The sequence below is a fragment of the Pinus tabuliformis genome, chromosome 9, assembly GCF_031772625.1.
Source record: "Pinus tabuliformis cultivar Carrire ecotype Pingquan chromosome 9, CPIR1, whole genome shotgun sequence".
Lineage (NCBI taxonomy): Eukaryota > Viridiplantae > Streptophyta > Pinopsida > Pinales > Pinaceae > Pinus > Pinus tabuliformis.
In genome coordinates, this window is record NC_142307.1 from 600,854,079 (window position 1) to 600,868,667 (window position 14,589).

At 40.4% G+C, this 14,589-nt stretch overlaps 2 protein-coding genes across 2 annotated transcripts; both read right to left on the bottom strand.

Annotated features, from left to right (window-relative positions):
* Window positions 1-10,055: 10,055 nt before the first annotated feature.
* Window positions 10,056-10,367, bottom strand: LOC149149995 (putative disease resistance protein At1g15890). The gene has a single exon (XM_089442655.1). It carries the CDS (start codon window positions 10,365-10,367, stop codon window positions 10,056-10,058), a length of 312 nt encoding a protein of 103 aa, XP_089298781.1.
* Window positions 10,368-10,370: 3 nt separating this feature from the next.
* On the bottom strand, window positions 10,371-10,730 carry LOC149149996 (disease resistance protein RPS5-like). The gene has a single exon (XM_089442656.1). The coding sequence runs from the start codon at window positions 10,728-10,730 to the stop codon at window positions 10,371-10,373; it is 360 nt and encodes a 119-aa protein (XP_089298782.1).
* Window positions 10,731-14,589: the final 3,859 nt, after the last annotated feature.

The window sequence follows — 14,589 nt, forward strand, 5'->3', positions numbered from 1 at the left end:
CTAGCCATTTCAAACTAAGTAAAGAGGTGTGTCCCAAGACTCAAGAAGAAATGGCTTATATGTCTAAATTTCCATATGCATCAGTATTTGGAAGCTTAATGTATGAAATGGTCTACACAAGGCTTGATATTGCACATGTAGTGTGAGTTGTAAGCAGGTACATGAATAATCCAGGAAAAGAACGTTGGATGGTGGTGAAGTGGATTCTCAGGTATTTGAGAGGTACCACAAATCATGCATTATGCTTTGGTCGTTCAAGCATTTCTCTATTGGGATATGTTGATGCAGATATGGCGGGTGATAGAGATAACAGGAGGAGCACCATAGAGTATGTGTTTACTGTAGGTGGAACAACTGTCAGTTGGGTTTCAAAACTGCAAAGTGTTGTTGCACTCTCAACAATGGAAGTAGAGTATGTTGCTGCTACAGAGGCTAGTAAAGAAATGATTTGGTTACAAAGGTTTTTGGATGAACTGGGTAAGAAGCAGGAGTTCAGAAGGTTATACAGTGACATCCAGAGTGCCATATATCTTGCAAAGAACTCTACATTTCATTCTAAGACTAAACATATACAGCTCAAGTACCATTTCATACGGCCATCATTGGAAGATGGACAGTTGAAGCTAGAAAATATACACACTAGCCAGAATCCTGCATATATGTTAACAAAATTTGTAACCAGGGAGAAAATGAGACTCTACTCAATTTCAATTGGCCTTCAAGTATGATGAAGAATATGAGAAACAACCAGGTCCAAAGTGGTGTCATTGTTCAGCAAATGAAGAAACAGCGGAGTTGCTATAATCTGTCTCCAAGTGGGAGATTATTGGATGTGGAGCCTAATTATCTTCTTTATTCAGAGGTACCACTACATTGGACCCTAGTTCATAATGTGGCAGTAATGCTGCCCGTAATATTTGTGCAACAAGGGGGATCCAAGGGGGGCAGCTACGATCTTTGTGAGCCCCATCCCAATGGGGGATCGGGGGCAGTGCCCCCGAAGCTAAAAATAGATGTAAAATTGCCTTGTAAAATGTTGTAATTTGTAGTAAATCTGGGCCATTCATTAGGCAGAGATCTGACGGTAGAAGTTACGTTTAATTTAGGGTTTTTTGGCCTAGAAGGAAACCCCTCGCTATATATGAGGAATTTTATTGCGTCTGTGTAGATCTGTATTTTGAGTGAGAAAGAGAGAGGAGATAGTGTGAGAGCGAAGAGGGAATTACAACGGATCTGTTGTAGGATGTATCTCTTCATTTTGTTGGATAATATAAAAATAAGGGATGGTTGTTTCCTGTGGACATAGCCCAAATTGGATGAACCACGTATATTTGTGTCTCTCTTCTTTTATGTGTTTTCTGTGTTTATATTTCTGCAATATATTTTGTGTTACATTGCTCTGTAATATATCATTTTTCTAACAATAAGAGAATCTAACAATTAAACTAACCATTGAGGCTCCAAAAATTATTCCATAATATAATTTTTTTTTAGTTTATCTCACTCTATGAATAAAGCATTGATAACTCTCGAGATTATTCTATACATGCATGAGTTTTAGATAGTTCATACTAAAGATTTTCTAAAGGTACACAATTTTTTTTATGCTTGTCTCTATTGAGAAATGGCAACAAGAAATTTCAGTTTAAATTGTCCTCGAATTAAACGGTGAATTAAAATATAATTCTTTTCTCATAGAAAATTGAAAATAATTAATTAAGTTCAATTAACTTAATTAATTTAGGAAATTTGAATTGGAAGTCTTTTAGAAGACATGTATATGTCCTCCATAATTTATAGGAGTTAAGGATGTGTTATGAATGAGTTGCAATTAGTTAACTCATTTTATTAAGTACAGTTAAATTAGTTCCAATCAGTTTCAGGAACTAATAGTGAGTAAACATTCAGTTGGGACACTAGTGACCTAATTGGTGCTACCCTAGTTAACTGAGGATTGCACCATCAGAAACTCATACATGTTGATTATGGGAAGGACTTAGTTGATACAAGAGTGCAAGGGCAATGTACTATTTGTTTTATATTTTTTTGACTTGCACTGACAGTGCATGCATTCAGGAACTGATCCTTGAGGGATTGTGCTATTTTTAGAGGCTTTATTTCCCTCTAAATACAAGCCATCCTTCATAGGAATTACACATTGGAATAGAGACTTGGAGAGCTTGTGGAGAGGCTAAGCTTTGGCCTTGAGCTTACTTATGAGTTGGAGATTGAATTTGCTGAGTGCTGGGACTGTTCTAGAGAGAACAAGAATTGTAATTTCACCTTTATTTTCTGGATTAATACAGAACAGATAGTGAGGGTTTGAGCTGGGGCCTTCCCCTGATATTTATTGTATTATGTGCCTTTGATTCTCTTCCTCTATTGATTATTGTTTGTTTGATGTTTATGAGCTTCCGCTATAAAGAGTAGAATTAGATTCCTGTCTCTTGTTTTAGAATATTACATGAGCTTGTGAATCTACAAGTTTTTCTACATGGTATCGGAGCAAGAATTTTTTTTTGGGCCAAGAGTTTGCACATAAGATATGAGAATTTATGTGAAAAAATTTAGAAAAAAATTGCACATCTAGATTCCTTGGGAAAGGAGACCCAAATTAAAAAAAAAATAAAAAAATAAATAAAAATAAAAAAAATATTCGACCGAATTGGAGTTCAAATGAAGGAGATATCGTTGATTTAAAATCAGCTCTCTAGAGGAGATTTCAAAGTTTTGAGTTTCTGGGTTATATGTGAAAGTCGAATTTGCATACATACTTCACGATCGATAGATGGTGTTCCATGGGTTGAGGCTTGAGTATGCCTTAGAAGGAAGCTTGAATTTTATAGCCTGGAGGGATAGGATGGAGGTTGTGCTAGAAGATAATGGCTTGAAGGAATTCATTGATCAAGAAGTCCCCAAGCTAGTAGCTATAGATGCACAGAACTTGGTCAAATGGAAGAAGTGTGTGGTGAAGGCAAGGCAGATAATCCTTGAGGGAGTTCGACACCACATTGCGTCGAGTCTCAATGGAAAGGAAACTCCACATGTTATGTGGAAAACATTGACAGACTTGTATCGAAAAAGAAGTGATCAAAGGAAGTTGGCACTAAAGGAGAAATGTGAGATGATTCCAAATTACTTAACCAAGTTCACTCAATGTTGGGATGAACTTGGAAGTGTTGGAATCAAATTTTCCGAGGAGAATATGGTGAGCATTTCTCTTCTTGGACTCCCAAAGAGTTTCCATAATTATCAGGACTCTGTCAATGGTCGGGAGACGCTGCCAGATTGGGAACAACTATGGTCAGGTTTGATGCAGGAAGAGATTAGGAGGAACACTAGGGATGGATCTTCATCAAAGACTATTGATGAAGATAACTATGCCTTAGCGATTAAGGTAAGGAAGGGGAAAGGTAAAATTTCTCATTCCAAATTAGATTCCCATCGTGGAGGTAAGAATAAGGGCCTGAAGAAAGTTAAATTCTTTCATTGTCACAAGATGGGCCACTTTGCTACAAATTTTCCATTAAAGAAGTTCAAGGAGAAGTCCTCAGGGGGAGCGGCGGGTGAGGCTTTGGCCTCCCAATTCGAATTGGACTTTTCCCTCATTGCATGCATGGTGTCTTCAATGATGGAAGTGTCCGGTACTTAGACATTGGAGCTTCTTTCCACATGACTGGAGACAAAGAGTTATTTATTGAACTGGAGGAGAAAGATCTCAAGATGCATATCGAGATGGGTGATGATGATAAGTATAGTGTTACTAGTGTGGGAACTATTACTTTTCAAATGGAGCATGCGGCTCCACTCACCTTGAAGAATGTTATGCATGTACCCAGACTGACAAAGAACTTGGTATCCATTGCCATGCTTGAGGATAGAGGCTATGATGTGATCTTTTCAAAAGGAAAGGTGTTCCTTCAACACATAGCCACGGGTTAAGTAAAGAAGATAGGGATTTGAGTTCAGAATATGTATAAGATAAAGGTAGAGGGTTGTGGTACTTTGAGTTCAAAAGAAGAAAAGATTTTGAGCCGAGACATCAACGAGTTGTGGCACAGGCGATTCGGCCACTTGCATCATGGGGCTTTGAAGATATTGTGTCAAATCTCTACCGGTCTTCCCAAAGGTACGCTTGAGAAAGTTGATACATGCAAGGGTTGTGCTTTGGGAAAATATGCCAAGTATTCCTTTGGAGATAGAGACAGTCGAGCAGAGTCTATTCTAGAGAGAGTCCATTTAGATATGTTTGGACCATTCTTGATCATATCCACGACAAACATAGGTATTATGTTATATTTGTAGATGACTATTCTCATAAATGCTGGATATTTTTCATGTAGAGAAAGGATCAGACATTCACAAAGTTTTGTGAATTCAAAGCATTGGTCAAGAAAGAGTTAGGAAAGAAGGTTAAAGCTCTATGGAGTGATAACGGTGGAGAATATGTCTCCAATGAGTTTAAGAACTTCTGTGCAGCAGAAGGGATTAAACGAGAGTTGACAGCACTTCATAACCCTCAACAAAATGGGGTTGCCGAGATGAAGAACACGAGAATTGTAGGGGAAACAAGGGTGATGTTGCATGATCAGGGCCTACCACTACACTTATGGGTTGAGGCATGCAACACAATAGTTTATGTTCAGAACCGTAGTCCACATCGAATACTTGAGAGTAAAACACCAGAGGAAGCTTATTCCAGTAAGAGGCCAGGTCTTGGTCACTTTAGGATTTTTGGGTCATCAGTTTATTTCCATGTGACCAAAGACGCACAAAAGAAGCTTGAGCCAACAACAGATTTGGGGATCTTTGTGGTGTACATTGATACTCCCCACAACTATCAGGTGTACTTGTAAACCATTCGGATGACAGCGGTTCACAGGGATGTCAAGTTTGATTAGGAGAAGTCCATGTGAGTATGCCTTGAGAGGGAGATTGAGCTACATGTGAAGGAGGAAATTTTAGTTCCTAATGTTGAGGAGCCTCAGATTGATGTGGAGCAGCCACATATAGAGATTCCAGGAGTGGAGACAGCCACTCAGGCAAAGTCTTCCAGAGAGGGAAGAAAGCGCACTAGAGAGGTTGATAGATTGTTAGATAATTCACGAGAGAATGTGGTAGCACCCTCTTCTCAGCGTAGACAGAGGAGGTCACCAGAGAGGTACACTAAATACATGGCACTTATGGGTTCATGTTTTGTGAAAGAGCCATCTTCCTTTCAGGAAGCAGTAACAACCGATTTGGTTTGATGCGATGATGGATGATTATAACTCCATAGTTTGAAATAGTGTTTTGGATGTGGTCCCGAGACCAGAGGACAAGTCAGTTGTGAGCTCCCATTGGCCTTACAAGGTAAAGAAAACTGTAGATGGTAGTGTGGAGAAGCATAAGGACAAATTTGTGGCCTGTGGCTTTTCACAGGTAGAGTCGATTAACTATGATGAGACCTTTTCTCATGTTGCAAGGTGCTCATCTATCATATATATTTTGGCACTATTTGCACAGATGGGTTGGAGTATCCATCAGATGGATGCAAAGACTGTCTTCCCCAATGGCATGATTGAGGAAGAGGCATACATAGAGCAGCCTGAAGGTTTTTAAACCTTGGACCGTGAGTAGCATGTGTACCGACTCAAGAGAGTCTTGTATGGGCTGAAGCAAGCACCCCTTTCTTGGTACACTTTGATAGGTAGCTACTTCACTGGGTTAGGCTTCACGAAGAATGAAGCAGATGTGAACCTGTATCACATAGTGGTAGAACGTAAGTTTTTGATCATTTTACTTTATGTAGATAATTTCATACTGACAGGTGATGAGAAGCTCATCAAATCTTGCAAGGAGGACCTTGCAAGAGAATTTGAGATGAAGGACATGGGGTTCTGCATTACTTTCATGGCATGGAGGTATGGCAGGGAGATGGGGAGTTGTTTATTTCTCAAGGCAAGTATGCCAATGAGATACTCAAGAGATTCCACATGGAGAGAAATAAACCCATGGAGACTCTTCTAGCTAATAGCTAGAGGAAAGAGGATGCTACTTCAGGAGAAGTAGTGGAAGCTATTGTTTACAAGTAGCTTGTGGGTTCACTCATGTATTTGGTGAACACATGACCAGATATGTGTTATACAATTAACCAGCTTAGTTAAGTGATGGTTAGGCCTACCGAGCTGTATTGGAAGGCAACAAAGCATGCATTGAGATACTGCAGAGGCACTACTCAGTTTGGGTTGTGGTATAGACAGACAGAGGGAGTGAAGCTTCAAGGCTTCACCGATGCAGATTGGGCGGGGAGTCCATCTGACAGGAGGAGCACATCAGGAGAGATCTTTAGTATTGTGTCAGCTGCAATTTATTGGTACAACAGGAAACAAAGATCGATTGCACTCAATTTGTTAGAGGCAAATTACATGGCTGCAAGTCAAGCAGCATGTTAGGCTATCTAGATGAGGAAGATCCTGGTTGGCTTGTTTGGTCAACAAATGGATCCAACAATGATTTATTGTGATAATCAGAGTTGTGTCAAACTCTCTAAAAATCCAGTTTTTCATGATCGGTCCAAGCATGTAGATATTTGGTATCATCATCTCAGATATTGTGTATTAAGAAGGATCATGTTGTTATATTGCATTCACACGGAGGAGAAAGATGTTGACATCTTGACAAAGGCATCGCGAAGATGTAAATTCGAGTTTCACAGAGATGGGATTGGGGTAGTGGATAATCCCTTTCTTGTTGAGAAATAGCAACAAGAAATTCCAATTTAATTTGTCCTTGAATTAAACTATGAATTAAAATAGAATTATTTTCTCATAGCAATTTGAAAATAATTAATTAAGTTTAATTAACTTAATTAATTTAGAAAATTCGAATTGGACGTATTTTAGAAGACATGTATATGTTCTCCCTAACTTAAATGAGTTAAGGATGAGTTATGAATGAGGTGTAATTAGTTAACTCAGTTTATTGAGTTAAGTCCAGTTAAATTAGTTCCAATCAGTTTTAGGAACTAATAGTGAGTAAACAGTTAGTTGGGACACTAGTGACTTAATTAGTGCTACTCTAGTTAACTGAATATTCCACCATCAGAAATTCATGCATGTTGATTCTGAGAAAGACCCAGTTGAGACTAGAGTGCAGGGATAATGCACTATTTGTTTTAGACTTTTTTGAGTTGCACTGACAATGCATGCATTTAGAAAATGATGTTTGAGGTATTGTGTTATTTTTAGAGGTTTTATTTCCTTTTAAATACAAACTATCCTTCATAGGACTTACACATTGGAATAGAGACTTAGAGAGCTTGTGAAGAGGCTAAGCTTTGGCCTTGAGTTTGCTTATGAGTTGGAGATTGAATTTGCTGAGTGCTGGGATTGTTCTAGAGAGAACAAGCATTGTAATTTCATCTTGATTTTCCGGATTAATACAAAACAGATAGTGGGGTTTTGAGTTGTGGCTTTCCCCAGATATTTATTGTGTTATGTGCCTTTGATTCTCTTCCTCTATTGATTATTGTTTGCTCGATATTTATGGGCTTCTGCTGTAAAGAGTAGAAATAGATTCTTGTCTCTTGTTTTAGTAGATTACATGAGCTTATGAATCGACAAGATTTTCTATAGACTCAACCTTGTATATTTCACATGTAACCCCAAAAAACTTAATGAGATTCAATTTCTTGAAACCACATTGAACTTTAGCGTAAGAGAATCTAACAATTAAACTAATCATTGAGGCTATAAAACTTCCCTAGAATAACTACAACCCAAAGCTCACAACTTTATAGAATCACTAAAGTGATAAAGATATCAAAGATATAAATAAAATGAATAGGAAAAAAATTTCACTTGTGACAACAGAGAAAAATGAATAGGAAAAGAATCCCACTTGTGACAAATGAGCTTTACATTCAATAAATGAAAACATATCTTCTTATATTTATTAAAGGGGAGAGGGAAAGATGGTATTTACTTCTTTGTTTTAATTTATTGTTAATATCAGTGAAATATATCTAAATAATAGGAATTAACATAAATATTAATTACACTAATATATTTTTTTAATGATCATTTTGAAAAAAATATTAAATTTATTTTTCAATTTACCATGGTAAATTCAATCTCATCATTTTCTATGTTTAATGAAATTATTGTTTTATTTAAATTATCTTTAAGGAAGACAATCTCAAAAACAAAATTAATCACAGGAATAATTAATAAAATCATTTTATAACCCAGTTTGTTCAATTCTCTCATATTTTACTTATAACACCCTCTCACAGCTATAACGGCTTTAAGTTTTTTTTTTTCACTGTTAACTTGATTCAGGGGATTTGACAATTATAATTATTTTAAGATTACTCCTTTAATATATAATAAATTATCTATGATTAATAATATTTTTTATTATTAAGAATTTTTAGAGCTCTCATGTCACATGGCAATGAAATGAGATTGCAAATGCCTGAATGCACATCTACAATTTCAGTATAATTTACACTAAGAAATTCAAGTTGTTTTTATTTGCCACAATGATTCTCGCAATAATTGTAGCCCCCTGTCAATTAAACATAACACCCTAAGAGACGGGAGGTTAAGGAAAAATGCTTCCGGAATCAAAATCGTGTCCTAGATTAACCAGTTTTGGATATCTCAATTATTTTGGTGGCAGAGACGTCACTACTATAAAGGGAGAGCCTCTTGCAATTATCTCAAATGTCGATGTCCGGGAAAAAGGCGTCCATGTCGGGGCAATGTTGACCTGCCTTCGAGACACAATTTTCCATGTCACTCTTTAGCCATTATCCATTGATGCGTCCACATCTTTGCTCTTTAGCCGAGACATTGGGGTTTTGGTAAATAATTGCACATCCTTTCATCCCTCCAATAATCAAAGAAGATTTCACTTTATTGGGGTTTTGGTCAATAATTGCACAACCTTTCATCCCTCCAATAATCAAAGAAGGATTTGACTTTATAATTGTCATTAACAAATACATATTTTTAATTATTAAATCAATTGAATTAAAAATGATACATAAATCTTATAAATTATAGATATAAATATAATTGAAAATTAATTTATTTATATAAAAAATGTATTTCGCACTATATAATTTTATTAACTAAAAAATTATGATCACATCCTTTTTATATTAAAATTTCCAGTACAAACATGAACACTAAAATTTGAAAGCAATTTAATCTCACGAGGAATTTCACAATTTGTAATCAGTCTGATCTCAGGAGGAATCACCTGTAACTTACGACAGCCTTTGAGATTCAGATATTTGAGCTCTTTGAGTTCCGCGATTTCAGATGGCAATGATTCTAGATTATGACAACCGTTGAGATCCAGAAATTTGAGATTTTTGAGATATCGCATTTCACATGGCAATGATTTTAACCTCTTACATCCACTGAGATGTAAAAACTGAAGGTTTGAAAGATTGCCAATGCCTGAATGCACACATTCAATTTGAGTATAGATCAGAGCAAGATATTCAAGTTGTTTCAATTGCCACAATGATTTTGGCAATAATTGTAGACCCGTCTGACTTAAACATAACACCCTCAGAAAGACGAGGTCAAGCAAAAATGCTTCCGGAATCTCCTTTAATTCAAGGTTGTGTGTTAGAAATAGGCTGACCAATTTTGGACATCTCAATTCCTTGTTTGGTAGAGACGTAATATTGCTACCAATAAGGGAGAGCCTCCTGCAATTATCGCGACTCTCAATGTCGGGAAAAAGAGCGTCAACATTGGGGCAATGTTGACCTGCCATGGATACAAAATTCTCCTCTCTCTCTGCCAAATAAATTGCCATGTCGCGGATAACATCATGAAGTCCAAACGTAAAGCCCCAATAAGTGGATCCACCAACTGCTCGCATGTGGATTAAGGAACGATTTGCAAGTAACTTTACATAGCTGTGAGCAGTATCCATTAAGGAGTCCATTTCTTTGCTCTTTACTATACCTTCCGCGATCCAGATCTGCGATATAATGTGCACCGGAATGTTCCAGTCCTCTGGAGCAATCACACAATACAGAAAACAGGTTTTCAAATGAGCATGGGTAAACTATCGTAGCTCCATCTCAATCGCTCATACAGATCTCGATCAAGTCGAGGATGAGTAATTGGAAAATTTGAATCCACAGTCTGAATCTGCCTTAAAGCAAGGTTCCACTCATTTACAGCGAGGTTGCCAATCATTGTTGAAGCTATGACATTTATATCCAAGGGCAACCCTTTACACTCCTCCGCAACGGCTCTAGCAATATGCTCTATCTCGTCAGGCACATGCCCGTCTTTGAAGGCTACTTTGCAAAACAATTCCCAGGCTTCCTCTCTTGGCAGTGGCTGTATTTGCATGGACTAGTCTGCATTCATTTCTGGAATCAGATCTCTATTTCGAGTAGAGAATACAACTTTGCTCCCTTTGTTCTCGCCAAATTCCACGCCCAATTCTTTCAGAGTGACTGCGCTCCACAAATCGTCTAAAATTAGGAAAAATTTCTTCGTCCTCGGATGTGCCGACAGCTTCATCTTCCGCGAATCAACATCATTATAAGAATAGGCACTGAGGTCTAAATTGATTGCAGAAGCCATACGACTCTGCAACTCCAGTATGGAAAATTGGGCAACTGCAACCCAAATCACATGATCAAAAACACCACTTACCTTGTAGGTGTTGTAGACCTTTTTCAGCAACGCTGTTTTGCCAACCCCACCCATCCCATATACAGCAATTATCTGATCACAGGGAGTCTCTGCAAGCCACCTCTCAAGTCGTATCTCAGCAGATCTAATTTTCAACCCTACCTGTCACGCCCCCAATTCTTTTTTCGTTTAATTGAGCGGGTGCGGCACCGCCTAACTTATTAAGATGTTCCATCGTTAATAAACTTTACGAACTACACCTTAACAATTCATAACCATCATAAATTCATATTATTAATGTGTGAAAACCATTAACAATATACAGTAATAAAACCAACACGACAATATAATAATAATCTCTTTTATTATATTTGTAAAGTTACAACCGGGAGGGCGCCCGCCCGTGCAAGAGTGCACGGCGGTCTTGCCAAAACTCCACCGAATCCAAGTTTACAACATATAACATGTACAACCTTTGTGTCGTCGGGCGGGCGGGCGCGCCCGTGCACGAACCCACCGCCAACACACAACAAGAGACAATAATCGAAACCACATCAACTCGGCGTTGGGCGGGCGGGCTCACTGTGCACGACCCTTTACCCATGCCTCAACCCGGTCTAATGCGTTACAAGAGTGGGCGCCCGTGCGCACCACCGAAAACTCCAACTCGACCCTCGACTCGACCGTCGCCCGGCTCGGCGGGCTCATCCACCGAACTGCGGTAATCTGCGCCTCTTCTCCAAGTGCGCACTACCCTTGTGCGATGTGAGAGCGATGTGAGCTGCTTTCCAAATGAACCGCAGGTCGCCCAAGTTTATACGCCTCCTAACTCGCGGTATCTCCCCTGGCCGACGCTACAAAGTATAACGATGAACGCCCCTCGCCTATGTTTCACACGTCGGCTTGGTTATATTCATCGCTCAACCTCCCATCGCATATAAACACACTTCGCACGCCCATAACTTGTATTATTCCGTGCGCCTCTATGCGATGGTGTGACCGGTACTTAGTCAATTTTGCGAGGAGAGGGAGCGCGCGCCCGGGCAGAACCGCAGGGCGTTACATCCTCCCCCACCAGAAGTCATTGCCGTCCCAACAATTCCTGCTCTTCTTCTCAACTTCCTGTCGTACTTCGCGATCTTATCCTTCCATCTCCAAAGTGAATCCTCCGTCTCCCAGCTATCCTCCTCCGGTGCATCCTTCCATCTGCAAAGAAATTCCCGTCGCATGTGGCAACCAACTCCTGTAGTTCTGAGACTCAAAATCTTCTCCAACTCTAGTCCTGGTCTGTCCACAATCCCGGCTGGTCCTCTCGTCGGTTCAACCCTCTCTGGATGGTCTGAATCAAGTCTACATCTCTTCAACTGACTCACATGAAAAACTTGGTGTTTCATGTTCATATGGCGTGGAAGCTCCAGCTCGTAAGCAACTTCCCCCACTCTCTTCTTCACTCGGAATGGTCCCTCATATTTCCGTGTCAGTTTGCTCGTCGTCCCCTTGGCTGGCTGAAACTGCTCCCTGGTAATCCTAAGAAACACCATATCTCCCACACCGAAGTGTGCCTCCCATCTTCCACGATCAGCATACTTTTTCATCCTCCTTGCAGCATCGTGCAAGCGTAACCGTGCTAACTCCAAGGTCTCCTCCCAAGCCTTCATGAATCTCTTCGCATGAGGACTTCTCAAGAAGCCTCCCATCACTACGGTATGCAGTGCAACCGGCATCTGTCCATTTACCAACTCAAATGGACTGTACCCTGTCGCGGAACTCTTTTGAATATTGTAGCTAAACTGAGCAATATCCAAGAGTTCGGGCCAATTCTTCTGATCAGCCGTCACATAATGTCGCAAGTAGTCCTCCAGCAATGCGTTGATCCTCTCGGTCTGCCCATCTGTCTGTGGATGGTAACTCGAACTCATCAACAACTCTGTCCCGACCAACTTGAACAATGTGGTCCAAAATCTCCCTGTAAAACGTGGATCTCTATCTGACACAATACTCAACGGCATCCCCCAATACTTCACTATGTTCTTAAAGAACAACCCAGCAGTCCGCTCGGCTCCACAAGGTACCTTTGTAGGAACAAAGACAGCATACTTGGAAAAACGATCAACCACGACCATAATCCCATTATACCCCTGAACCTGTGGTAACTGAGTGATAAAGTCCATCGAGACACTCATCCATGGCCTCTCTAGAATCGGTAAAGGCTGCAACAGTCCTCCTTGTCTCTGAGTATCCGATTTGTCCTGCTGACAAATGATGCACGTATGTACATACTCCTCCACATCCTCTCTCATCTTCTCCCAAAATAATCCTCTCTCCAACAATGCCAAAGAACGACGCTGCCCTGGGTGGCCAGCCCACGGAGAATCGTGGCACTCCTTCAAAAGGTGTCTCCTGAGTCCGGATGACTTTGGAACATAGAGTCGGTTTCCAAAGAACAAGAACCCGTCCCGTAGAAAGAACTTTCGTGTCTTCCCCTCCTTTATCTGCTTCACTATATTCTACGCCAAAGTATTGGTTTCAACACTTCCCTTGATCTTGTTTTGCATCTCTTCTGACATCTGAACTCGACTCCTACTCCTTGCTGCCCGGTCTTCTTCCTCCTCCAATGCTGCAAGTTGTCCCTTCCTGCTAAGGGCATCTGCTACCGCATTGTGTCTACCCGGTCTATACTCGATAGTCATGTCGAATTCTGCCAAGAAGTCCTGCCAACGAGCTTGCTTCGCAGAAAGCTTCGGTTGTGATGCAAAATAACTTGCTGCAACGTTGTCAGTCTTGACAACAAACGGCTTCCCAATCAGGTAATGCCTCCACACATGAAGACAATGGATGATGGCAGTCATCTCCTTCTCATGGACCGGATACCTTCGTTCTCTATCCTGCAACTTCCGACTCTCATATGCCACCGGATGCCCATCCTGCATAAGAACTCCTCCTATGGCAAAATCTGAAGCATCAGTGTGTACCTCAAACGGTCTCTCGAAGTCAAGCAACTTCAGTATCGGTGCTGTAACCATCCTTTTCTTCAAGTCATCAAATGCCTCTTGACATTTGCTCGTCCAACTCCATCTCTTGTCTTTCTTCAATAAGTCTGTCAGTGCCGATGTCACCTTGGAGTACCCCTCTACAAACTTCCGTTGGTAGTTGGTCATGCCCAAAAACACCCTCATCTCATGGACATTCTTCGGTTCAACCTAGTCCTCAATCACCTTCACTCTGCTCGGCTCCATCCGTATGTATCCTTGACCAACAATATGCCCAAGGAACGGAATCTCGGTCTGAGCGAACACACACTTAGACTTCTTCAAGAACAACTGATTTGTCCTCAGTGCCTCAAATACCATCGCCAAGTGTTTCTTATGATCCTCCATGTTGTCACTGAACACCACTATATCGTCCAAGTATACTACTACGAACGAATCCAAGTATGGTCATAGAACATCGTTCATCAAAGTGCAAAACGTAGCAAGAGCATTACACAACCCAAATGGCATAACAAGGCACTCAAAGCTACCATACCTTGTTACTATCGTGGTCTTCTTCTCGTCTCCTTCAGCTATCCACACCTGATAATACCCATGCCTCAAGTCCAGCTTGGAAAACACTCGGGCTTTCGCAAGCTTGTCAAAGCAATCAGCAGCCAATGGCAAAGGATACCTGTTCCTTACCGTCTGCTTGTTCAATGCATGGTAATCACAGCACATCCGTAGCTCATTCGAATCCTTCTTCCGCTGGAACAATACCGGAGCTCCATAAGGGGACCTTGAAGGTCTAATGAAACCTGCCTCAGTTAACTCCTTTAACTGGCATTTCAATTCCTCCAATTCAGGCCCTGACAATCGATAAGGTGCTTTAGCCGAGGGTTGCTTTCCTGGCTCAAGCTCAATGCTATGGTCCACTGCACGCCTTGGTGGAAGTTTCTTCGGAA

Excerpts from the sequence above, each read along its gene's own strand:
- LOC149149995 (XM_089442655.1), bottom strand. The coding sequence starts at position 10,367 with ATGCAAATACAGCCACTGCCAAGAGAGGAAGCCTGGGAATTGTTTTGC.
- LOC149149996 (XM_089442656.1), bottom strand. The coding sequence starts at position 10,730 with ATGGGTGGGGTTGGCAAAACAGCGTTGCTGAAAAAGGTCTACAACACC.